Source organism: Onthophagus taurus, chromosome 8, assembly GCF_036711975.1.
Source record: "Onthophagus taurus isolate NC chromosome 8, IU_Otau_3.0, whole genome shotgun sequence".
In the NCBI taxonomy this organism is placed as follows: Eukaryota; Metazoa; Arthropoda; class Insecta; order Coleoptera; family Scarabaeidae; genus Onthophagus; species Onthophagus taurus.
Window position 1 is genome coordinate 16,435,115 of NC_091973.1, and position 24,772 is coordinate 16,459,886.

Sequence of the window (24,772 nt, forward strand, 5' to 3'; positions counted from 1 at the left end):
AGTGAGAGTTCACCTGAGATCGATAAATTGAATTATTTAAATTTGACTAACGTTATGACAGTGTTATATCAAAACAAAAGAACGCGGTGGTCAAGAAGAGACAGAGCGAGGAAATTGTTTAATGGAGAAAACTATAAAGCGCGCGTCATCAGTCAACGTAGCGGCAGTAGAAGACGATCCATTCATCGATTATCACCAGTCAATCGAAGGTATTTAGTTCAGTTAGGATACGAAGTGTTAAAGTAATGGACATTTTAAAAGTAACGGATAAGATAAAAACAGATCACTCTATCGTAAGTTATGAATTCCATTCGCATCAACCGTTTGGATCGACCACGTTCGATAACAATGACGAAATTAGAATTTCAATTCCGGAAATAGATAATTATACTTTACCGAGCGAGAGTTATCTATACGTCGAGGGTAGCGTTCGTAAGTTAGCCGCGGACGGAAGTATAACAAAAGATGCCAGCGCAACGGGGCAATTGGTTAACAATCCCGTTGCATTTATGTTTAGCGATATTCGATATCTTATTAACGGAGTACATGTTGATGGTGTGCGGAACGTCGGTATAAGCTCATGCATGAAGGGTTATTTCTCATCTACGCAGAACGAGGTGGTGAAATTAGAGAACGCCGGTTGGCACATAAAACCTTGGAAAGATGATATAGCAGGTGTTTCAAAGGCTTTAGATAAAAATGGAAATTTCGGTCTTAGCGTTCCGCTAAAAACGTTGCTAGGATTCGCAGAAGATTTCAGAAAGATCATGATGAACGTTCGACAGGAACTTGTGCTAATTCGCGGACACGATGATACGGACGTCATCTTTCAACCAGCAGCCGCTCCGAACGACGAAAAATTGAAATTGATCATTAATAAAATTATATGGAGAGTTCCTCACGTGGCGGTGGGATTACGCGAACAGTTGGCATTAACAAAACTATCAGAAAGAAACGTAGACATTCACGTTCCTTTTCGATCGTGGGAAATACACGAGTACCCTCAATTACCTCAAACTACGAAGCAATCTTGGGCCGTCAAAACTGCTCCACAATTGGAAACGCCTAGATTTATAATCATCGGATTTCAAACAAATCGAAAGGGTATATTTAAAGGAAACATGGCATTATTTGATAATATAAACTTAACGAACGTAACCGTTTTCTTGAATGGAGAACGTTTTCCGTACGATAATTTGAATGTGGATTTTGATAACAATCACTATGCGATTTTGTATGATATGTATTCAAGATTTCAGCAAGCATACTACTATCAAGAAAGCGAACCTTTGTTTTCACCGGAAGAATTTAAAACTTACGCGCCGTTAATTGGAATCGATTGCACGTATCAACAGGAAGCAATACATAAAAGCGGAGTAGAAATAAAAATCGAGTATTCAACGAAAAATCCAATTCCGGAAGGTACGACAGCTTACGCATTAATTCTGCATGACAGAGCATTTGTGTATTCGCCTCTTACGAAAATGGTTAAGCAATTAATATAGTGGTACTGTTGAAGCAACGTCATTTAGTGTATCTCTAAACATCGAAGGAAACGTTTGCATATAGTGGTATATTATGGATATTATGGTTTTTCAAAGGGATTTTATTATTTTGGACATTCAAGGTTTCACGGTAAACGATGAAGAATTTATCCCAAAGGAACTGGCTTCTTACGACAGTAATCATTGTATAAGTCATTACGTGTTTCAACCTAGTCGAAGCTTTTCTTCACTATCTACCAAATTTCGCAATACGGCGAATTGGTTAATGAGTCATCATCATTGTATTGATTGGAACGACGGGTTTGTTCCTGCGTCTCGTTTCGATGAGATCGTTTATTATTTGTGTCGTTCGACAAAAGTAGCGTACGTAAAAGGACGTGAGAAAGCTACATTTTTAAGAAGAATTTTAACAATACCGGTAAAAGAATTGCCGGAAAATGAATGCAAATTGGAGGTTGGTGCGCCGATGTGTCCCTATCATAAAAAGAGACCAAGTATGTGCTCCTTATCGAATGTTTTTTATTTATTTTCATACGTATTCAGACATCTATAACTATATGTAAACGAATTGAGAAAGGCAGACGGGTAGTAGCGGTAGAGCAGTTCAAGATGGAACGTCTTTGGCGGTTAGTTACCAGATTGGGACTTTCAACTTTTATAATTAATAAAGTGTGGGATATTATGGAAAGATACGAATCTGATTTATCTTTTGCGAATATTAAAAACTACGAATTATGTTATTTACCAATCGATTATTATATCAATAAAGTAAAGCCATTAGATTTGGCGGCGGTTTGGTTTAAATTACCGTTGAAGTATAGAAACGATGAGCGATTACAAAGCAAGCTGCCCTGTTTTGAACATTATAATTTGCCTCATTGGGAAACGCATATTGATGGTCCACCATCGGCAAGAAAGGATTGTTCTTTATGTATGGTTTAGTATATAAACATTGTCAGTTATAGATTGTAAATTAATAATAATAAAAGATTGTAAAAAGTGTAAAAAGTTGTTTTAATTTAAAAGAAAAAATAGTTAATCTAAATGAATACATGGTATGTATACATTGGGTTGGGTTGGTATGACTTGGGTTGTACATTGAAAAAGTATTAAATTGGAAGAAAAAAGGAAGAAAGAAAGGGGAAAAAAGGAAGAAAAAAAGAAAAAAAGAAAAAAAAAAAAAAAAAAGAAAAGGAAAAGGGAAAAGGATTGTTGATTGAAACTCCTCCTATGCTCCTCCCATGCTCCTCCTCAGGCTCCTCCCAAAGTGGAGATGGAAGAGTGGGGATGGGAGTGGGGGAAATCTAAAATTCCCCCCCCCCCCCAGTTGCCAGGAAAGTTGAGCCAGAAAAAAAGTACCCCCACTCTAACTCCGCCCATTCCCCACTCCTCCCCCTTGTCACGCCCCCCTTCATTACTCTACTATAAGAAGGCACCTCCCAGCCTTTGAAAGTCACTTAAGTGTTTGTGTTCTTCAGTTTTTGGTAAGTACAACCTTCTTTATTATCATGTTTATATAACGTTCATTTTCTCTCCATCACTACAGCTCTTTCCACAACTTTCTCTTTTTTGGTGAGTAAAACTATATTTGTTTTGCATGTTTATATAATATTTAAAATTGTTTTTTCCACTCCTAGACATCCTTGCTCATTCAGCTTTCTCTTTTTTTGCTGTGTTTTATTTGGTAAGTAACCTTTTTTATTTTGCTTATATAATATGTAAAATATTCTTGTTTTGTTTCATCATAACAGTTCTTTCTACTTTGTTTTTGTGAGTACAACTTGTTTATTTGTTTGTTATGTTAAATTGTTATTTTTATTTTTTCAATTCCTACAGGACCTTACTACTGATCACTTCCATTTTGTGTTTGATCAGTTCGATCAGTTTTGATAACTTCGTTACCTCGGCGACTTTTTTCTGGTAAGCCTTATAGCCTTCTTTTCCTTTGCATATATTGTTGCTAATCTGTTTTTTTTTTCATTCCTATAGCTCCTTCTATTTTTAAATCTTAATTTTTGTTGGTAAGCATAACTTTATTATTCGAACGTTTGTATCATAATATCTACAATAATTTTTTATCATTCACATCCTATCATTCAGCACCCACTGCAATTAGATTTTAACGTTCTTTTCATCAAGCGATGTAACTATACATGATTTTTTATTAAAATAAAATAAATTAATGTATGAATCTTTTTTTATCAAGATGTCTCAAGACGGTTTTAGTCAAATTGATTTAACTGCTCCCGGTTTCGCCAGCAGCCAGGAGTCATTCCTGTTAAACAGTTTTGACATAAACCTGTTGAACATATCGACTGTTGAGAAGGCGCTGGATCCAAACGTGCAACCTAATGAGCAGCCGATGGATCCTAACGTAGAATCTAATGCGCAGCAAGATCCGTCGCTTCTGAACGTCGCAGGTTCCGCGAATGTCGACGATAAAAATGTGAAACGCCTTTCACTTCGTCGGAATTCGGGGAACCGTGAACATTGGAAGAAGGCTGCAGGTGTGTGGGTACCGTCAGAAAAGTATAGAGAGGAAAGAAGGGAGGCACGTGCTCGTTCGCGACGTAGCCAACGCAAGTATGTGTCAGTTGAACAAGCGACCCCGTCGAAGGTTGAAATGACACAGTCGAAAGTGGTTACCGAGAACGAGTCCGATAAATCCGACGACTCTCTTGCTTTAATGGCGGTATCACAACACTGTAGTAACCGGAAGTATCTTAAAGCTACTAAGGCTTCTTTTTCTTCTTCTAAAGCTTCATTGGCTCCCGTTACTAACTCAAATATCCCTAACACCGAAATTCCTTCGTTAAGCCCGAAAGTACACATCTTAAGGGTTGACAATATTCCTGCTAATATTCCTGCTACTTCAGATATTTCCGATGTGTCTGCCAGCCTTTTTTCAAACGCAATGTGTACAGCAGTAGAAACAACCAAAGGGGAGATTTTGGCCGAAATTAATAATTTGTATCAAAATTTTTATAAAGACCTTCATGCAAAGGTTCTTCAATTGCAGACCTCTTTGAGAGAACTTTCACAGTTTAGAGAAGGGCTGACATCGAGCTGTAACAACCCTTTAACAATATCGCTCGACATCACCATAGCATCATTAACCTGTGAAATTAAAAAGGCTGAATGTATTTTATCTAGTTTCACTACTAATAGCGTAAACTTCCCTTCCTAGCTTAAAGATGACTAATAATATGGATAATATGAGAGTTAATCATATGCTAAGACTATGTGAAGTGGAGCAGAAAGTTGCCTCGTTGGAGGTAAAATTAGATGCTATATTTAAGTTGGTACGTTATACTTATAATACTTTTTTCCATGTCATTAATTTTATCTTCTCAGCTGCAGAGTGTATCAGAATCGGCTGTGGTGAGGGGTGAAGTGCATGTGCAAAACATGCACATTAACCGTTGCACATGTGTTAGTTCACCGACTCCGGCACCGACTCCGGCAACGACTCCGGCAACTACTCCGGCACCAGCAGCACCACCACCTCCTTACCAAAGATATCAAGAAGAGGAGGAGGAGGAGTGGTAACTACTCCTTCTCTTCTTTTATTTATTAAGTTAATATTAAGTTAATTATTAAGTTAATTATTAAGTTAATTATTATTTTATACTTCCAATATACTCAATATATCTATATAAAGTTACTTTTGCTATATTTTCATTCAGTCTTATCCTGTTAATGTTATAATTCATTTAGTACGAGAATCATGATCGACGAGAAATTAAAATGTCTACCGCAACTTCTAACACTGCCTATAGTAAATTTTAGTAATGGTTCGGTCGAAGAACACTTTACAAGACACAGCAATTTATTTGGTGGAAAATGTAAGCGAGGTTTAATTGTAGGACCCTCTGGTGTCGGAAAAACAAATGCTATGTTATCGCTTTTACTTGCACGTAATGGCCTCCGCTTCCTAAACTTATACTTATGCTCCAATTCGTTATACCAAAATAAGTACGATTTTTTAAGACGTTTAATTGAACCTATAAAAGATTGCGGTTACTATGAATTTTCTAATATAGACGAGTTCATTCGACCGGAAGATGCGAAAGAATATTCGGTAGTCGTATTTGACGATGTTTCCTGTACAGGTCAAAATGTCATTAAGGAATTTTTTTCGTATGGTCGACATAAAAACATTGATTGTTTTCTAATTTGTCAAAGTTATAGTGCAATTCCAAAACAATTAGTTCGCGATAATTGTAACTTTTTGGTGTTATTTAAACAAGACTTAACAAATTTAAAACACGTATTTGAAGATCACATAATGAGCGATATGGAGTTTCATCGGCTAAAGGAAATTAGCGATGCTTGTTGGGAGAATAGACACGGCATCCTAGTTATTGATTTAGATTGTAGTGTATCTAAGGGACGTTACCGTAAGGGTTTTGATAAATTCATTGAAGTTTAAAACTAACGACTTCAGCTGTACAGTTCGTAGTAACTTCACATACATCATACAATGAACAAGACGATAGCTGCAGAACTTATCGCGGCACGAGAAGTCGTGAGAGACAAAATTCGTTCTTTAAAAGAAGACTTAGAGGAGTCAAGGATTCGGTCGGAAACCGCATATGCACCCATCGCAAGACCCTTACAGGATATTGTCGCAAAACTTGACACTGCGCCTTTACTATCCATTCCAAAACGAAGTTTATCTCCAAAAGAAGAAAAATTGATATCTAAGATACAACGCTACTCGCCGGATATTTCTGACGTACCAGCTAAAACCGAGACTGAATATTTTATTCGAAAACCGAAAGTTCCATTAAAAGAACAACGACGAAAATTTGCTACATCGACTCCTGAAAAAAGGTTGGTATCTTCTCCCACGTCTTCTCCTCTTGGTCCATTAGCTCATGCAGAAGAAGAAGTATATGAAGTTCCGCCGGGCGAAGAAGAAGAACTCCTCGATTCTAGCGAGGATACCGGAGCTCTTATTTCGGACGCACATAATCGAATAGAACGACTTAAAGATGAAATAGAAGAAAGATTGGAATCTCCAGAGGTACAAGCCGCTTTGAGTCAGTTTCATCCTTTGCCCAGAACGTATATTGTTGGTTTAACAACTGATTTAAAAGATGATTATGATCGTTTATACGGTGTTCGCGAAACTCCCGAAGGTTTCTACATTGGAGTCAGTCCTGTTCACTTTGAGGATCAGGATATTCACGTTGGAAACTTCAAATATACGGGAACCGTTGGTTTATACGATTTACTATTTAAAAACGAACCGGGCAAATTTACAATTCAGGACATGCGCAACTACAAAGATATCTTACTACGTTCAAATGCTCCGTACATTAATTACATTCCAGAGGCAGGTATGACTACTGAGGACGACAGTGGGAAATTTCAGAATATTATCAAGCCTATCGTTGAAGGTAACAAACCCAAGGTGCATTGGGCTAAATACTGGCCGAATCCGAAGAAAAAAGTCGGTGGTGCATTACAAAAACAAGTCGTTCCTGGGGCTCTTATCGAATACGAGTATTGGGACGATCCCAACGAACTTGTCGACAGACTGCGTTTGTTGATGGCCTCGCAAACTGCAGGTCATTCTGCACATGTCAATGAAATATCATCAATAATATCGGAGCTAACAGAGGCCGAGATTATACGTTAAAATATTATCATAAATATACGACTCTCACATTTTTTGTTTTAAAACACCGACGTTTGTGAACTAGAGCAGATGAGTTTAAGCAAGTTCGGAAAACATTCGTCTAGTATGACGATCGATAAGTTTGGTAAACACGTACACGGACACAACATTGCTGCTCATTTTAATAAACGTGAAAACTTACAACGATATTTCAAACAACCAACAATACTTACGTTTAGCGGAGATGGAACTACGGATACAACGGATAATTATTACATTATTCAAAATTTAGGTTACGTAAGTAAATATATAAACTATTTATATATTGGTGAAATAGTGAAATACCGATTTGAAGGAGACGTTGAAATGATTATTAACGGGAGTATCTTCGATCCAAATAAAAAGTTAAATGTTCTCTTCTTTGGAGATAAAATAGTTTGCAAACCCACAACGAAGACCACTTTACTCAAGAAACCATTTATGGTAGAACTGCTCATTGAAATATCCAGAAAATGAGCGATATTAAAAGGTCCGTCGTAAACGAGTTGCACGCGTCCGCGAGGAAAAAGTATAAACGCAGACGTGTTATTATAAAAGGTTTAACGGACTTATTTCAAGCTGATTTAGTGGAGATGATACCTTATTCAAAAGCAAATGGTAATTTTAAATATATTCTAACAGTTATTAATGCTTTCTCAAAGTATGGATGGGCTGTACCACTAAAAAAACAAAACTGGCAAAGAAGTTACGCGAGCTATGGAAACAATTCTATCGGAAAAGCGGAAAAACATACCGAAGAATCTGCAAACGGATAACGGAAAAGAATTTTACAATGAGGATTTTAAAAAGCTCATGTCACGATATCACATCAATCACTACAGTTCATTTTCCAATTTAAAGAGTTCTATTGTTGAACGGTTTAATAAAACAATAAAAGAAAAAATGTGGAAAGAATTTAGTATGCAAGGTAACTATCGTTGGTTGGAATTGCTTCCCAAATTAATTCTGGATTATAACAACCAAGTTCACAGGACGATAGGAATGAAACCTAGCGAGGTAAATAACAGAAACGCATCGACACTGTTAAAAACTGTATATAATTACATAAAAATTGCCGATCCTTATACCAAAAAATTTAATGTCGGTGATCACGTCAGAGTGAGCAAGCATCGACACGCCTTCACCAAAAACTATACTCCCAATTGGTCTAACGAAGTGTTTACAATACATTCTGTTCGTAATACTTTCCCAACAACATATCTGCTCAAAGATGCATCCAATGAAAAAATTATGGGTGGTTTTTATCGAGAGGAATTACAAAAAGTTAAATATCCTGACGTCTACTTGGTGGAAAAAGTGCTACGGCGAAAAGGAAATCAAGTGTTTGTGAAATGGTTAGGATTAGGTCCGTCTCATAATTCTTGGATCTCAAAAACTAACGTTCTTTAAAACGTATAAAGACCTATATTTAAAAGTTTACAAGACTTTATTAACAATCGAACATTACAAATACATTATTATTCTTTACAATTTTTTTAAATTAAATTCATTTATTCGCATTCAATCTTTTTATCAACCAATGACCCCACGCCAAAGTATTACATCCGTTCGGTAATATGTATCGTTTATCATCGCACGATGAAAGAGCAATTTTATTCTTTAATTCGGTATACATAGTATGAAATTCTGACTTAAAAATGTACATTTTTTTATGAACCGATCCGCCACATTCAACCACACGTTTATAATCGGTCACGCTTAAATGTTTATCTATAACATATTTCTTTACTCCTTTAGCCTTCTTTACATTATCATTCAACAAGGTGATGCAGTACGCCTTAGCTCCTGTTCCAACAAATGACGTTATGCACCTGTTTGGATATTCATCTTTCATTCTTCCCAACACAGATCGACCGCGAGGTATATTGTGTATATTCTCTAACGGATAATTGGACGTGTCAAAAAATTCAATATTTTCTTTTATATCCTCATATACATTGGGAGTAGTAATTTCTAGGATTAGGGAATCAGTATCGGTGTATAAAAGTGTTATGTTATTTCCATATTTAACTTTTAAGTAATCGTAGAAGAAGCTGTACATTACGGTTTTCGAAAGCTCTAATATACTGAAACCCACATACAGCGGTTTGCAATAACGAACTTCCGCGACGTTCAATTGAACGGCTATCAAATTATCGCAAAATATTTTCGAAGATTTAAAATTTGGTTTAGCTATTAGGGCTTCCACGCCCGGTTTCTTATGACGACATTCCCAGTGGGTAACTAGTCTTATATCCACTCGCTTTTCCACATTTTCCATTGTCTTACCGTATACGATGTTATTCATTGCTTTGTAATGATTTTTTTCAAATTCATTCTTAGCTTTCGCACGTTTATCGGAATTGAAATCGATGTAGCTCCGCATCCAGTTGGATTGTTTAAATTCTAATACTCTGTAAATCTTCGTTAGTTTCAATCCGAACTTGATACACTGCTTTAGATTCACGTAATGAATGATGTATTTTGTTTTATTTTCCAAATTTGCTATTAACTTTGCATTTTTTGAACCTGGGGGTACAATCCGTTCTGGACAAAATGGCAAATCGTTGTGTTCATCATGTATTGCTTCCGGATACTCTAAATCTACCTCGAACACGTAACCCTTTTCGGAATCGTCTTCCGTATTGTAAATATCTAACTTTTGAATCTCTTCATCTGATAGCCATCGAAATCCCCCCGTCGGTAATTTTCGTCTCATTGCGTGTCCATACAAATTCGTAGCGTCGAGATACAAAATATAAGATGGGTCTTTGGTTTCATCAAATTCCATCATTAATTTATTGTTAGCCTTCGCACTGCGTTTAGTGCACATACTTAATCCACCGCGAATACCATTTTTAAAGAAGTGTAACATGTCTATGTCCGTTAATAATTCTAATTTTACCCCTGTCATTCGTAATAATGCATCCCAACCGAAGCCCGGCGCTGTGAAGTAATGACATGGATCTAAAGAGTAATACTTCATCGAGATGGTTCGGAAATTCTCAAATACGTCCGCCAAAAGTAAAACGTCAGACGTTAAATAAATGTCGCTATATTCGCCTAAAGTGCGACAGTTAAATAAGTTCCACACCGTTTGTGCACGACAATAATTTTCTTCGGTTATACTATCGTCGCATAAAGTATTGTAAAAACTACTTCGATCTGGCAGAGCGGTAAGATTCAGCTTTTCGAATGAATCCACAAAGGAATACGGAAAAACTCCTTTCTGACGTATAAGTCGAAACTGTTCTTCGTTCCTAAAATATTTTCTGATTTGAACGCATTGGTTGTCTTCCAAAAATGAACCCAACTTCTCTAGCGATAAAGCCATAAACCTAAATGAATCCACAAATCTCAATTTCATATGAACCCGCCTTAGCTTTCCCTTGCTGTCAATGTTTTCTCCTACGATAATTTTTTTCGAAAATGATATATACTTTTCTTTATTCTGTGCTATAACGTCCACGTCTTCTTCTTTTAATGCCATATCTTTCACAAACATATGACAATCGTAGTTCGAAAGATTGTGAAAGAATATCGGTATGAACTTTGGTAATTGATAATTGATGTTACATACAGCATGTGCGGGTCCTCTATACAACCCAGTTAGGTGATCATGATCGCACACTTTATTACCTTCTTTTATTTTGTGCGAACAAATGTGACAGATATCCTGCATCTCATGTATTAATCTATCAATAGGTGGTAATGGGAGCATTTCTTTTGGTTGGCTTAAATAATTTTTGTATATATTCAGAACGTCATGTTCCAACTTGCTCATGAAAATTTGAGCAGCATTACATCCGCAATATATTTCAAACTTCGACAATGATTCGTCATATGAACATTTTATATAATATGCAAATGCATAAGGTTCGTGTTTGAAACATTTGACGGAGTATGAATTATCATCGTTAAGTTCTGTTGCTTCCGCATCGGCGATCGGTTTCTGTAATGCTTCAAAATCTGCATACACCACGAACGGTATTTTTAATTGTCGTTCAAAATTTTCGAACTGTAGTATATTTTCCTTTTCTTCATTTCCATATTTATTTATTTTTAAATTTGTTGTTGGTAAAATTGCCCTTACCTTGCTGCAATCGTCACTTTGATGACGGATAAGTTTATTTTCTGACGTAAAGAATACCAAGCATCCGTCGCAAATATACTTTTCATGACCATTCTGCGATGCTTGCGATGATAGTAATCGAGACAGATTTTTTATCCAACAATAGTGACTATTCCCGGAATCATTTGTAACCAATAATAAATTTATATGTCTTTCTTCTTTTTGTCGACATATATACATTGTAATTATGTCATAATTCATAACACCGTCTTTAAAATACTCATTTATTCCATATACATTAATAGATAGTTTGTTCTGCTTTTCAAATACAGGTATATCTCGTAATTTAACTGGAAAAACAATATTTGAATAGTCTAAGCCGCAGTCTAGGTAATTCGGATACGAAGATGTCCTCTGTGGTAAACCGTTCGGTTCATGTAGTGCGGATGTTACAGCCCATGCAAAACATGCATCATCCGCGTTTTGTATATTTATCACAGCACGCTTTGCTTTTATTTGCGATGGTAGATCGATGTAATTAGATGCTCTGATAGGATTATATTTGTTTAAATTTAACTCCATATAGAGAATTTGCATTAAAGTCCATCCTAAATAAAATATTGAAACATTTATTTTTTAATATATAGGTATATTATGTCACATTACGCTTACCTGAATCTCGTTCCTGGAATTCTGACATTTTTGATGAAATTTCATCAATAAATTCCTTATATATTTTATACAGATCCGACGCTAATGATACTACCTTATTTTTCGTATTGAATGATTTTATTTCACAGTCTTCCTTTGATTGTAAAAAATACAAACCAAAACATTCCATATTTAATTTTACATTTCGGTGAATATCGATTGCGCTTTGTATTAGATTTAGTATTTTTTCTCGAATTCTATGAGAAAATTCATCCAAATCCACAAAAAAACCTTCTTCACTTATTCGATAACTGACGATTTTGTCACCGAATGCTCCAGCTATTCTCTCCACTCCGTCATCGATTATAACAAAAGCGTTACGCTTGTGTGCGTTGCTTCGTAAATGTGCAGAGTAACATTGTCTATTTACATAATCATCGCAAGCCTCACATTTTACTGCTTTTGGAATTTGCGGTGCGTCAAGCTTGATTCTCTTGCCAATACAAGATAATCGTTGATGTCTTTTTAAATTGTCAACTCGAGTAAAACTTTTTCCACAATCCTCACACACGACCATTTTACAATTTAATGTTGTACACTTCTACTTGTTATGAAAGAACTACGTCAATACCACATTTCGCAGGCGTTTATAAACCCTCACCGCTCCTGAAACTTATTGGGGAGGAGGAGGATGCATCGAGTGCGTTTGTATACATGTATATTTATAACTCCGTATACCTCTGCATAATAAATTAAAAAAATATCTCGCAGGTAGATCATGACTCACTTACTAGTATTAAGTTAATTGACCTCCTCCTCGAACGTATCCCCCCAAAAAATTTGCCGATTCAAGAACCTCCTCGCATATTTTAAAGCTCCGTATACCTTTACACAATAAATTTTAAAAAATATCCCGCAGGTAGATCATGACTCACTTATTTGTATACCTACATGTCCCAAAACCGTATACCTTTGTGTACAATAAGTTAAGAGATATATCGAAAACATTACCAGTTCATTGAGAAGCGTCGAAGGATAAACATAGTAATTGTTTTCATCTAGGTAAACAGGTTACATATAAAGATAATTTTTTAATAACATAACCTAAATAAAGATACATTTTTAATAAAGATAAATTTTTAATAAAGATAAATTTTTAATAATTTCGTCAAAATAACATGACCTTCTCAAGTTAATTGACCTCCTCCTCTCTTCATCGAATCTCCTCCGACCCTCAAAAGAATCTCCGATTCAAGAACCTCCTCTCCTCATCGAACCTCCTCTGACCCCCAAAAAATTTGCCGATTCAAGAACCTCCTCCTAGAACGCAGGTTCGAGGAGGAGGTTCTTGAATCGGCGAATCTATACTACTAAACATTATTTAAAATTTATCAATTACTAATCCCGACCCAAAAATAAAATCCGTAACTTTCAATAAACTCCAAAAATAATATTATAAACAAATTAAAAGAAGAGACAACAAAGCTATCTATTGAATAGAATATGAACGAATAACAGAAGACCTGAGAACAAAGATAGATGATCGCCAAATAAAGGAAGTTGGATAAGGAGAGAAAGCGGAAGGAATCCACACGACGGAACCCGGGTAAAACTGTACCAAATTCTGTTGCTGTAACAAACAAAAAAAAATCAAAACATTAAACAATAAAATCGAATTAAAAATAAAATACCGTCGATGTTGTTTTATGATTCTGACACACACAAAAAAGTCAAGAAAACATAAAAGAGAAAAAGAAAAAAAAACCGTAACAAACATAAGTATCTAATTTTCTGTTATAGCTTATATTAACAGATATATCAGATATTTCACCAAACATCAATATGCATATGCTTTTTTTTGAGTTTGCGAACCTCAGATGTCAAATTTTCGAATATTACTTCATTATTGAGACCAGCCCGAATTGGTATCATTTGCAGTAGCCTTGTGATGGTGCCCCGAGATGGAAGTGAAAACAATGTGCTCAGAAAACGGTAACTTCTACCCGATTGCTTATAAAACGATAAGGCGCGGTGCAGACTAGGGAGATACGATATGAGATGCGACAAGTGATACGATACACGATGGGATATGAATGGGATACGCACCGACAGCGCTGTGCACACTAGGGAGATACGATATGTGATGCATCACGATACATGTGCTTTTCGGGACATTTAAAATCATGAGTTCGTCCGACGAGGATGTTGTTGTGGCGTACTGGTGGTTGCAACAAAGCAAAAGAAAAAGAACTGTTAATAAAAGAAAGTATTGGGTACACCCGTATAACGTGAGGAACATAGAACACAGTTCAGCGATTGTTTTTCGTGAATTGTTTCAACGTGAAGGAAAATTTAAAGAAATGTACCGAATGAGTCCTCAGCTTTCATTTTCTGGAGCAAATTGTTTCATCTACTTTGCAAAAGCAAGACACGAAATTTCGACTCTCAGTTTCAACAGCAGAAAAATTACTTATCACAATAAGGTAAGTGGTATATTTTAAGAGTTAAGAAAAAAACTTGTTTGAAAAAACGGAGTAACTAGAATGAAAAGTAATGCTTAAAAGTGCAGGACGGAAGAAACTTTATTCAAAACTAAAGAATTTATACATTTATTTAGGTATAAGAAATATCACTTTATAAGTCGGTATAAGGTGCGTTGAACTGGTATTGTGTGAGCGGTGTGTCGTGTGCCGTTTGCGTGGAAATGGAAGGTACAGTGGAAGAAGTAGAAGTATCCCATGAAAATGGTGTGCTATCTCTTTCAGCTTCATCGAGCTGCTCGTTGATAATTTGCAATATCTTAAGTTTCACAGTTCTTTTACGCTTATTATCTAGCCTTTTCATGTCGGGTAACAGAGATTCGAGAAACAACATGTCGCAATCGCCAAATGATTAATTTAATGATCGTCATTGTCGGACGAATAGTCATCACCAACTTCCTCCGGATCACGTTGATCTGTTGGCTTGGTGGGGTCGTACATTAAAGCTGCCATCCTAGAAAATTCCTCGGTCTTATCAACCCCTTTTGCAGCACACGATTTCTGAAACATGTACCTAGCAAGATTTCCTGGCAGGTGGGCCTTTGTCCGACCAGAGGATGACATGCTACCCTTCGCATGTCGCCACGACGACTGGATTGCGTTGGTATGCGCTCCAGATTGCGGATCTACAAAATTTATCGAGTTGTTTACCTTTAAGTGTGCGTACCCCTCTCTCTCTAAACAGTCATACGACTTGCAATAATCCGAAATAATGGTAGTCCCTGGACGAATCCATTTTTGAATAATTGGTAGAAGAGTGTCCGCCGTTCTGTTTTCTACGACCTCCATAAACGCACGCCCTGTGCCACGTTCGTATCCACCAAACACCCATTGCCCTTCGACGCGGTGTCCGCGATGATATTTACGTTGGCCAAATTTACTCTCGTCTATCTCGACGACAGAATCCGGACCGCCTAACATATCCGGGTGCAATAGGAATTTGTCTAATACAAATTCCTCGCGAAAAACATCGCGACAGAACGATACCCAGTCGACCGCAGATTGCAGAGACATTTGAGTGAGTTTCGCGATGACTTTCAGACTTACCTTATCTGCCTATAAAGACGCGAACCCTAAAATTTGAGAAATTTCTAATTTAGAGTTTGCGCAAAAAACGTGCCGGTACGAAACGATACAGTCTTACCGCACTTTTGCTTCTTTTGTTTCTGAATTGAAACACGACCATTACAGGCCCACATATAGCCATCTCTGGATCGGCTATTTTGTTGCAGAACTAGTGGCTCCTCGCATTGTGGACATTTGTGGTCGCCTTCTTTTGGAATGAAACCCCATTCCCTCAAGCTGTTAAGTAACACCTCTCCACACGGACGCAGCAAGAACATTGACAATTGATGAGTGTAAAAAAATAGAAATTTATATCTAATATTATGGTTTAAATATTCAACTTACCTCAGCCATGTTAAAAACATAAGTAAATTTAAAAAAGGAAAAACTGTTTATATATAGTACCCAAAAATAATTAGGTTTTTCCACCACCCCTTCTTTAATGCAAAACAATAAAGAAGGGGTGGTACAGAGCTAAGCGGCCTTTGCCGGTATTCCCAAAATTGTATCCTTTAAAAAAAACAAAACAACATTATTATTGTTCATAGTTAAAAATTAGAACTAAGCGGACTTTGCCGGCATTCCCAAAATTGTATCCTTTATAAAAAACAAAACAACATTATTTTCATTTTTCCGAGAAGTCTTTAACCGTTAAAGGATTCTAAAGTGTAACGTATTTCAACCGAAAATATGCGTTGTAAAAAACCTGTTAATTCTGTTATAAATTTGATGAAAATGGTTTGATTTTTAATTTTATCAGATTAATGTATATGATTGGCTGTAAAAAGAAGTAAACGATTGGTATGGCATGGCTGATGACGTCACAAAACGTAACGTCACAGCGAAACTTTAAAGTCATTTTTCGGTAAGTTTGACACTTTTCCGACAATTTTTTTTTATTTTTAACGTATTATTCACGCAATTTCGATTTTTAAGGATATTGACGGTTCTTTAATTATGCCACTATTTTTATCAAAATTTGCATATAGCGTTTATCCGAGGTGCTCGTTACAGCAAAAATATTTTCAGTTTTCTCCAACTTCCGATTATACCGGAAATGGACTCCGGTTAACTCTTCGTTATTTTAAATGGAATGTACCAATTTTCATTGAATTTTCGAGATCTCCGCTAAATTTAGATATGTCATCATATGTCTGGAGTGCATAATTTTTGAATTATTTCAGTTTTTTCGATATTTTTGGCATTCATAATAAAAATAATTTTTCGTAATTACACTCGAGTCCGGCTAAATATTCTCAGGGTTTGCACAGAGAGGACCCATAGCTTACTTAACAATTAAAATGTTTTTTAAAAAATTATACAGGTGGTCAGAAATTTGCACTGAATTGCCCTATCTTGAAATATCGAAAACTTAATTTTTTTAAATGACAGCCCCAATTTGTTCAATTTAGTTTGCCATATACATACTTGTATGAGACATTTATAGGATGGTGAGAAATGGGACATTAGACAAATTCAAAAGAAAGTACATATTACATAAAAACAGAATATAACAAAAAGTTTCTTTTCTAGTACATATGTAGTTTATTCTATACAATAATAACACCTATAGAAACGAATACAATCTTGGATTAAAAAAGATACTTCTTAAGTGGTCAACAATAATATTTAACAGTGAACGTAAGACATAGATAGCTATCTTTGACATCAATCAAGGACTCTATTGGTCCACAAAAACAACCAAAATCTTGCGAGTCAAGATCACAAATAAAATGAAATAACCTCAAAAATTAACAGACTTAGTTACGATTATCTCTCTTTGATATTTAATGTGAATATTTAACACAAATTCATTAAAATTAGTTATCAATTATTATCTCAATTAACTGATATTCATATTAAAAAAAAATGATATTAATATAAAAAAATGATATTAATAATTGATATTTATAAAAAAAAAAGAAAATTATCGAAATAGAACCACTTAAAAGGAACATTTATCTCACGATGAAAGGTAGTCCGTTGTAGAAAACCAATTAAAAGGTTAGGTTAGGGTAGCGACATCAGCTGACTGTACCAGATTGTTCTTCAAACTACGACGCAAGGCGACCTTTGATACAGGACATTCAAGGTCAACCAGGAAATCCAACGAAGGGACTAATTAAGAAATGATCTCTGTTTTTGATTTTATCTGGTTCGCGCTGGTTAACACGAATTCTTTTAGTTTTTGATTTATTCATTCTTTATTTTGAATTTGGAGGGATAAAAGACCAATTAATGGATGCTTCGTTGATGATATGAGTTAAATTATTACAATTACTTATTAAGAAGTTACCTAATTCGTTTAGTGCACGATTTGCACCCACAAAATTTGTACCATTATCCGAGAACATTTGTTGGGGCATACCTCTCCTACCCGCGAAACGCCGTAGTGCAGATATAAAACAATCGGTAGTTAGTTCGCTCACCAATTCAAGGTGAATAGCTCGCGTAACAAAACACACGAACAAACATATGTAGCACTTGATAGTTTTTGAACCACGACCTTTCTTATTTTTGAGCATGAAAGGACCCGCGTAATCTACACCGGTAGTATGAAAAGGCGGAGCCGGAGTCACACGTTGACAAGGTAAATTGCCCATTTGAGGTTGTGGACATCGTGGCTTTGCTCGAAAACATTTTATGCATTCACGTGTTATCTTTTTTGATAAATTTCGCCCCCCTATAGGCCAAAATCGCTCGCGAATAGAGGCCAGCAAATGCTGTGGACCTGTGTGCAATAACATCTTATGTTCATTCTCAAAAATTAATCGTGCTAAAACATGTTTGCAAGATATAACTATTGGAAATTTTTTATCAAAAGTATAGTTAGAGTTTCCTAATCGACCACCTACGCGTAATATTCCATTGTTGTCTAAAAATACATTTAATTTTGCCAATGGATTTTTCTTTGGTATATTTTTAGCATTTTTTAAAAAACGATATTTCATTTAAAAACGATTGTTGTTGACTACATTTTATGATAAAACTCATAGCATCTCGTAGTTCGTCGCTTTTCAAAGAATCAGCGCGCTTTGTATTAGCTGGTTTACAATTATTACAGAATCTAATCATATATGCGACAACTCGTTTTAAACGTGTCAATGAAGAAAATTTAAAAAATGGGACAATACAATCTGTTGTTGTCGTTATGGAGGCAATAGTTTGTTTAATTTCAGGTAAAATTTCTTTTCTGAAAACACGTGTGGGCCACATACTTTCATCTTTTCTTAACTATTCTGGTCCGTTCCAATAAATACATAAACCTGACAATTCGATTGCTTCGACCCCACGCGAAACTGGATCGGCCGGGTTATCAGATGATGCTACATATCTCCAATTTTCAACACATGTTTTTTCCAAAATACGAGCAATTCGATTTCCTACAAAGACTTGTAATTTCGAATGATCCATAGCCAACCATCCCAAAACTACACTAGAATCAGTCCAACAGACTATTCGCGATATGTCCAATCCTAAGGCTACATTTACTTTGCTTATTAAATCAGAGAGTAACAATGCGCCCAATAACTCTAACCGCGGTACTGTAACTCTCTTCAACGGCGCAACCCGAGATTTTGCGCAAACCAATTGAACTGAAATATTTTTATGCGATTCAAATGAACGTAGGTATACGCAAGCACCATACGCTCGAGTTGATGCGTCCGAAAAGCCATGTATTTCGATGATTTTTGAATGTTTTAATGAAATACAACGCGGTATTCGTACGGAATTCAGGCAAGACAGCTTGTCGCGAAACTTTAGCCAACTGGTGTACAAGCTGTTAGGTAATGGGTCATCCCAATCTAGACCGGTTTGCCAGATTTTTTGTAGTATGATTTTTGCTTTAATTATAACAGGACATAGTAATCCGAGTGGGTCAAAAATTTGCGCGATGTCGGAAAGAATAGCTCTTTTTGTTAACGAATTATCCGAGTTTATCTTTATTCTGTAATGAAATTCATCTTCGGTAGAATTCCACAATAAACCTAGAGTACGGGTATTCTCATTTCGACCAAGATCAACTGACTGTGAACTATTACTTTCTGTAAATTCTTGCAAAAGTTGTGGGTCGTTTGACGTCCATTTGGCTAATTGAAATCCGCTTTTTTCAAGATTGCTCTGAACCTCGCGAATGATATAACTAAGTTCATCTAGAGAGTTTGCTCCAGTCAATAGATCGTCGACATAAAAGTGGTTACCAATAACGTTTGCTACAACCGGATCGGAGCATTCCAAGCTTATTTGTTTTAGGCAACGCGTGGCTAAATAACTAGCTGATGCTGTACCGTATGTCACAGTTAATAATTCGTATGTGTCTATTGGAAGTTCAGAAGAATCACGCCAAAGAATTCGCTGAAGTTTTGTCTGTTCGGGATTTATTAAACACGCCCGATACATTTTTCTAATATCTGCAGCCATTACGTAAATATATTTACGATATCTGATTAAAGCGCTGAACAAATCAGGCTGTAAAGTAGGACCAACTATTTGTAAATCATTAAGGGAATACCCAGTAGTTGTTGAGCAAGAACCATCGAAAACAACTCGCAATCTGGTAGTAGTGCTAGATTCGTTTATAACCCCGTGATGTGGTAAATAATAATGCAAATCAGCTGATGTTTTGCAATTTATCTTACGCATGTGCTTTAATTCGAGATATTCGTGCATGAACCCTTTATATTGTTCACCAAACTCAGGAAGTCTTTTGAATTTGCGCTCCATACTTAATAATCTACGTTCCGCGCTTTTGTGGGACTCACGCAATCGTTCTATGCTTTCTTTAAAAGGAATTGTTACAGTAAATCGGCCATCAGGTGCGCGATATGTCGTTTTGTTGAAATGTTCTTCACAAATCATTGCCACGTTTGACATTGGAGCTTGAGTTTGTACCGCTTCGATTTCCCAAAAGCGTTCTAATTGTTGACATAATTTTGACGAGAAACTCTTATCATTCACGTCAGAAGTAACCGAGAGTTTAGAAAAATTGCAATGTGAGGTCAATTTTGCGCTTGCGGAAACTACAGGCCCTGAAATAACCCAACCGAAACGCGTATTTTGCATTATTGGACCAGTAGGAAGCTTAACTTGACCGACGCACAATAATTCCCAAAAATAATCTGCTCCAATCAACATATCTATTTTGTCTGGTTTGTTAAACGATGGATCTGCTAGTCGAAGATTAGTGGGAATTTGTAGATTATTCGCGTTTACTACGAAATTTGGCAAATAACTCGTGATTTCCCCAATAACAAGACAACGAAGTTTCAGCGAAAAATCAGTATAACGAGAATAAATTTGTATCAAACACGAACTATTAATTGTAGATTGTAACTGATTTATACCTGCGACATTAACATGTGTTTCTCTTTCACTTAATCCTAGCCGTTGACGAGTTTCCGACGAAATAAAACTGCTTTGGCTACCCGGATCTAAAAGTGCTCGAATCAAATATTTTCGGTTATGTTTGTTATAGGCATGAATTATGATTGTGGAAAGTAAGACGTTTGAATACGCGTTTGTATTAGATGCAAAATGTATGTTGTGAGCCTGCGTAGTCGTTGATGACTGTGAGGGCGGTTCTGGTCGATTATATTCTAAATGAAGTAATGTGTGATGTCTAGCTTTGCATTTTTTACAAGAACTTGAGCGACATTGCTGAAGATAATGACCGGTTCTAAGACAATTGATGCAAAGTTTTAAACGTTTAACCTGATCAATTCGTCCTTGTACGGAAAGTTTTGCGAAATTTGGGCAATCTTGTATGTAATGTTCGCCTTTACAAATTGCACAAACTCTAACGTTTGATTCATTCGCCACTATAAATGATTTCGTACGCGCGTTTGTCTTTGATTTTGCTGCTATTGGTTGCTTTACTTCTATGTGATCGAGTGTTTCTAATAGATCCGCACGATTTTTTAATAGTTCTAGTAAATCTTCTAATTTGGGATCTTTTAATGAAACTTTATGTTGTTCCCATTCACGGTTTGAGCCACTGTCTAATTTAGTTGTAGCTAAATAAATAATAATCGTGTCCCAGTTCTCCGTAGGCTCTTTTAAAGCAGCTAAAGCGCGCATGTGTTTACGAATATCATCAATAAATTTTCGAATTAAATGTGATTTTTCTAAAGCAATTTTTTCTATATCAAATAATGATTTAAGGTGATTTTGAATTAAAATTACGTGTACATAGTAAATCCCAAGCAACGTCATAATTTATTTGAGTTATTTCTAAGCTTGATATTACTTCACGAGCGGACCCGGATAATGCGGATATCAGATAATGAAATTTTTGAATATTGTTTATAGCGTTGTTGTTATGTATTAACGATTCGAATATATCGCGAAATTCCAACCAGGTTTCATATTCGCCTTTAAATTTCGGTAAGTCGATTACCGGGAGTCGCACACTCTGATCCGGAGTAGGACTCGCTACAAATAATGAATCGCTACACATGGTTTTATTCGATAGTAGGCGCTTGACTTTCGCGGTGCTAGAGTAAAATGACCCTTCAAATGTTTCTCGTTCGTCATCCTGCGTCTCACTATCGACGCCCAACACATCAATTTCATATTGAACATCCTCAAATTCATCTACTATTTTAATTGCGCGATCATAACGATTTTGTAATTCTAATAATAATAACTCATGATCTTTTTCGTCATCCGTGATATCAGATTCAAATTTATTAATAAATTTAACAAAATTCGTTAGTTTTGCTTTTATAACCCCCCGTTTTCTGATTAAATTATCTAGTTGACTCATTTTGAATGCAAATAAAAACTTGGTTCAGATCAAAAACGATAGGGAAAGATAGGAAATTGGAAAAAAAAGGAAAGGGACTCACAACACAATAATGGCGGCGGCGTCGCGTTCAATTCGGCTTGGCGATTTTTCAATAATTCTTAAATTTCTTCAAATCCGGCTCGAAGGACCATTTATGTTTTTGATTTTATCTGGTTCGCGCTGGTTAACACGAATTCTTTTCGTTTTTGATTTATTCGATGTTTATTAATTATTTATCTTAGACGATGAATACGGCGTGATGCCAGCGAAACGAATTTTTTGCTACTCACTCATTTTTTTTTATTTGTTTGTATCGACGAACACTAAATTTTCAAAGCATACTAACATTAAAAAATTGATCAAAAATATGAAATAGGCAACCCAAGTTGCAGGTAACAATAATTCTAATTAATCTAAACAATCTCCAAAGGGAAAGAAAAATAATCCTTACGAAATCTCACACCTTCTTCTGTCACAAGAAGTCAAAAGTTGTTATGGACGAAGCGTGAAGTTAACCCTCAAATCCGACAATATCGGTTCGATAAACGATCGAACGAGTTGAAGTTATACAAAATTTTCGCTCAACTCACGATGTGGCCAAACAAAGGCGTCAATAGGGTTAGATCAAAACACGTCTATACAGCAACAGGTGTAACGACAGAAGAGAACGGAAATTGAAATTACGCCTAAGATAAATGCATCGACGCACGCGTACTAACCGAACGATTAGTGGTGGTAAAGATCTTCATCAAAAGAATACTCAAAAACGAACAACAGATGACGTGACGAATTCTAACAAAAATTTAAAGAAAACCAAAAACTATAACTCTATACTAAATTACAAGTTAAACTTGTAACAACGTTAGTTAAAAATTGCACTTTCCTTTAAAAATAAAATTACATCATTCAGAGACAAAACTTCGGTAGGCTGATACTTTTTAAAACTTTCTTTATCGACGATTTATATTATGTATCGACGATGACATCATCGTGATAAGGCTAGTTGATCTGGATCTTGGAGAATGCCGCGCTCTGATTGGTTGAATTTAAAATGTGGGCGTGGCCAGAGCCTCGAAAGGAGGTAGTGGTGCGGATAAAACTACTTTTGGACCCCCTATGTTAAACCTTATGGGATTTTGGTCCGTAACGCCCATAGCTATACAATTATATTATTTAACTGTTATTTAGAGTTTTTTCATTAAAAGGACGTTTTAATCATTTAACTTTTATTTAAAATTATAATTTATTATATAAGATTTTATAAAAACGGAAGCGTAACTTGAACACCGCGTCGACGATTTGAGTACTTCGTGGAGTCGGAATTACAATTCCCCGATATCGAAGTACTCGCAGTTATTTATAACAATTAATTGCTGACGCTTCATATTCGGCAATTACAGTTGTTAAGGGGCAGCTACATTTGGTAACTCCTCCCGTCTTAAAGTGAGCCAAGGATTGGGAGAGCTTCTCTCCGGGACTTGGGTTACTGAGTTGTCGCTATCCTGGACTTTTTTCCCTTTTCTAAAACAAACTAAAATAATGATCAAAATAATTATGTTCACGGTTCCAATGAGCGACGTCATCGAACTCCCTAGACTGAAAAGGTGGTTGGTTCTGAATTCTCGTAGTCTTTGGTCTAGTTCAGTGAGATTGGTTCTCGCATCATTTATTGTTGCCAATTGGAGATTCTTCATGTGGATGTTTTCCAGTTGCCAAGGTGATTTTTCTTCAGGTATGGTGGACAAATTTACAACGGCCAAATGGAATTGACGATCTGGTAAATTGTTGGTGGTGGTGCGTAAGATTTCTTTTCCCAGGTGGACGCTACAGTCTGGAGTAATTTGTATTAGAAGATTTCCTTCCAGTGGATGAACTTCCTGACGATCTTCGCACACCGTTTCTCCTGTTGAGTTGGCTTGAAACAGTATCCATTCCGATTCGGTAGGATGTATACTTTCTTCCTGTAGTCGAGATGTTTTCTTATGAGTACACATTGATATGGGAAGGTGTCGCAATATTTCGTAAGCGCACGTTGGTCGTTTGCTTGTATCTAAACTTGTAGCTTGGCATAGGTATTCTTCGCGTTGGAATTCTTTACATTTGGTACCGGTCGTAAAGTACTTATCTTTATTTTCTGCTAGGTACGGTTGGGGGATGTTGAGAATAAGATAATGGGATTGTTGTTTAATAGGTAATGGAATTAAGTGATAATACTGGTAGGTTGTCATTTCAATTAAAGGAATTTGTAACAAGAAGGTGAGAATGTGGCCCTTCATGTACGCTTTTACTGTTATGGTCTTTTCTATTTGGTATAAATTATCATCTGTCGGAGTTAATAGAACTCGTTATTCGACTATTGAAGACTGAATGAAACGTAAATCTTCCAACAGTTCGTGTGCCGGGATGATCGTCGGGTGGTATGTTTGCAGTTTAGCGAATGTCTTTGCTATTGCTAAATGATCGACGATTATTAAGGCAGAGTTAACG

General features: G+C 36.2%; 4 protein-coding genes across 5 annotated transcripts; 1 reads left to right on the forward strand and 3 right to left on the reverse strand.

Annotated features, from left to right (window-relative positions):
* The first annotated feature begins 3,506 nt into the window (after positions 1-3,506).
* Positions 3,507-4,870, forward strand: LOC139431132 (uncharacterized). Of its 2 annotated transcripts, XM_071198745.1 has the most exons (4): positions 3,507-3,526; positions 3,606-3,648; positions 3,712-4,807; positions 4,860-4,870. In XM_071198745.1, the coding sequence occupies exon 3, from the start codon at positions 3,712-3,714 to the stop codon at positions 4,690-4,692; it is 981 nt and encodes a 326-aa protein (XP_071054846.1). In that variant the 5' UTR covers positions 3,507-3,526; positions 3,606-3,648; the 3' UTR covers positions 4,693-4,807; positions 4,860-4,870. The 2 variants fall into 2 exon arrangements, with proteins under 2 accessions (XP_071054846.1, XP_071054845.1); XM_071198744.1 differs by lacking the exons at positions 3,507-3,526; positions 3,606-3,648 and having other exon boundaries at positions 3,662-4,807.
* A 3,807-nt stretch (positions 4,871-8,677) lies between these two features.
* LOC139431295 (uncharacterized) lies at positions 8,678-12,470 on the reverse strand. Its single transcript, XM_071198941.1, has 2 exons — positions 11,915-12,470; positions 8,678-11,850 (listed from the first exon to the last, which is right to left on the reverse strand). The coding sequence occupies exons 1-2, from the start codon at positions 12,468-12,470 to the stop codon at positions 8,678-8,680; spliced, it is 3,729 nt and encodes a 1,242-aa protein (XP_071055042.1).
* Positions 12,471-18,732: 6,262 nt separating this feature from the next.
* Positions 18,733-22,264, reverse strand: LOC111421595 (uncharacterized). Its single transcript, XM_071198942.1, has 2 exons — positions 21,682-22,264; positions 18,733-21,638 (listed from the first exon to the last, which is right to left on the reverse strand). The coding sequence occupies exons 1-2, from the start codon at positions 22,262-22,264 to the stop codon at positions 18,733-18,735; spliced, it is 3,489 nt and encodes a 1,162-aa protein (XP_071055043.1).
* Positions 22,265-23,688: 1,424 nt separating this feature from the next.
* Positions 23,689-24,561, reverse strand: LOC139431296 (uncharacterized). The gene has a single exon (XM_071198943.1). It carries the CDS (start codon positions 24,559-24,561, stop codon positions 23,689-23,691), a length of 873 nt encoding a protein of 290 aa, XP_071055044.1.
* Between the last annotated feature and the right edge of the window lie 211 nt (positions 24,562-24,772).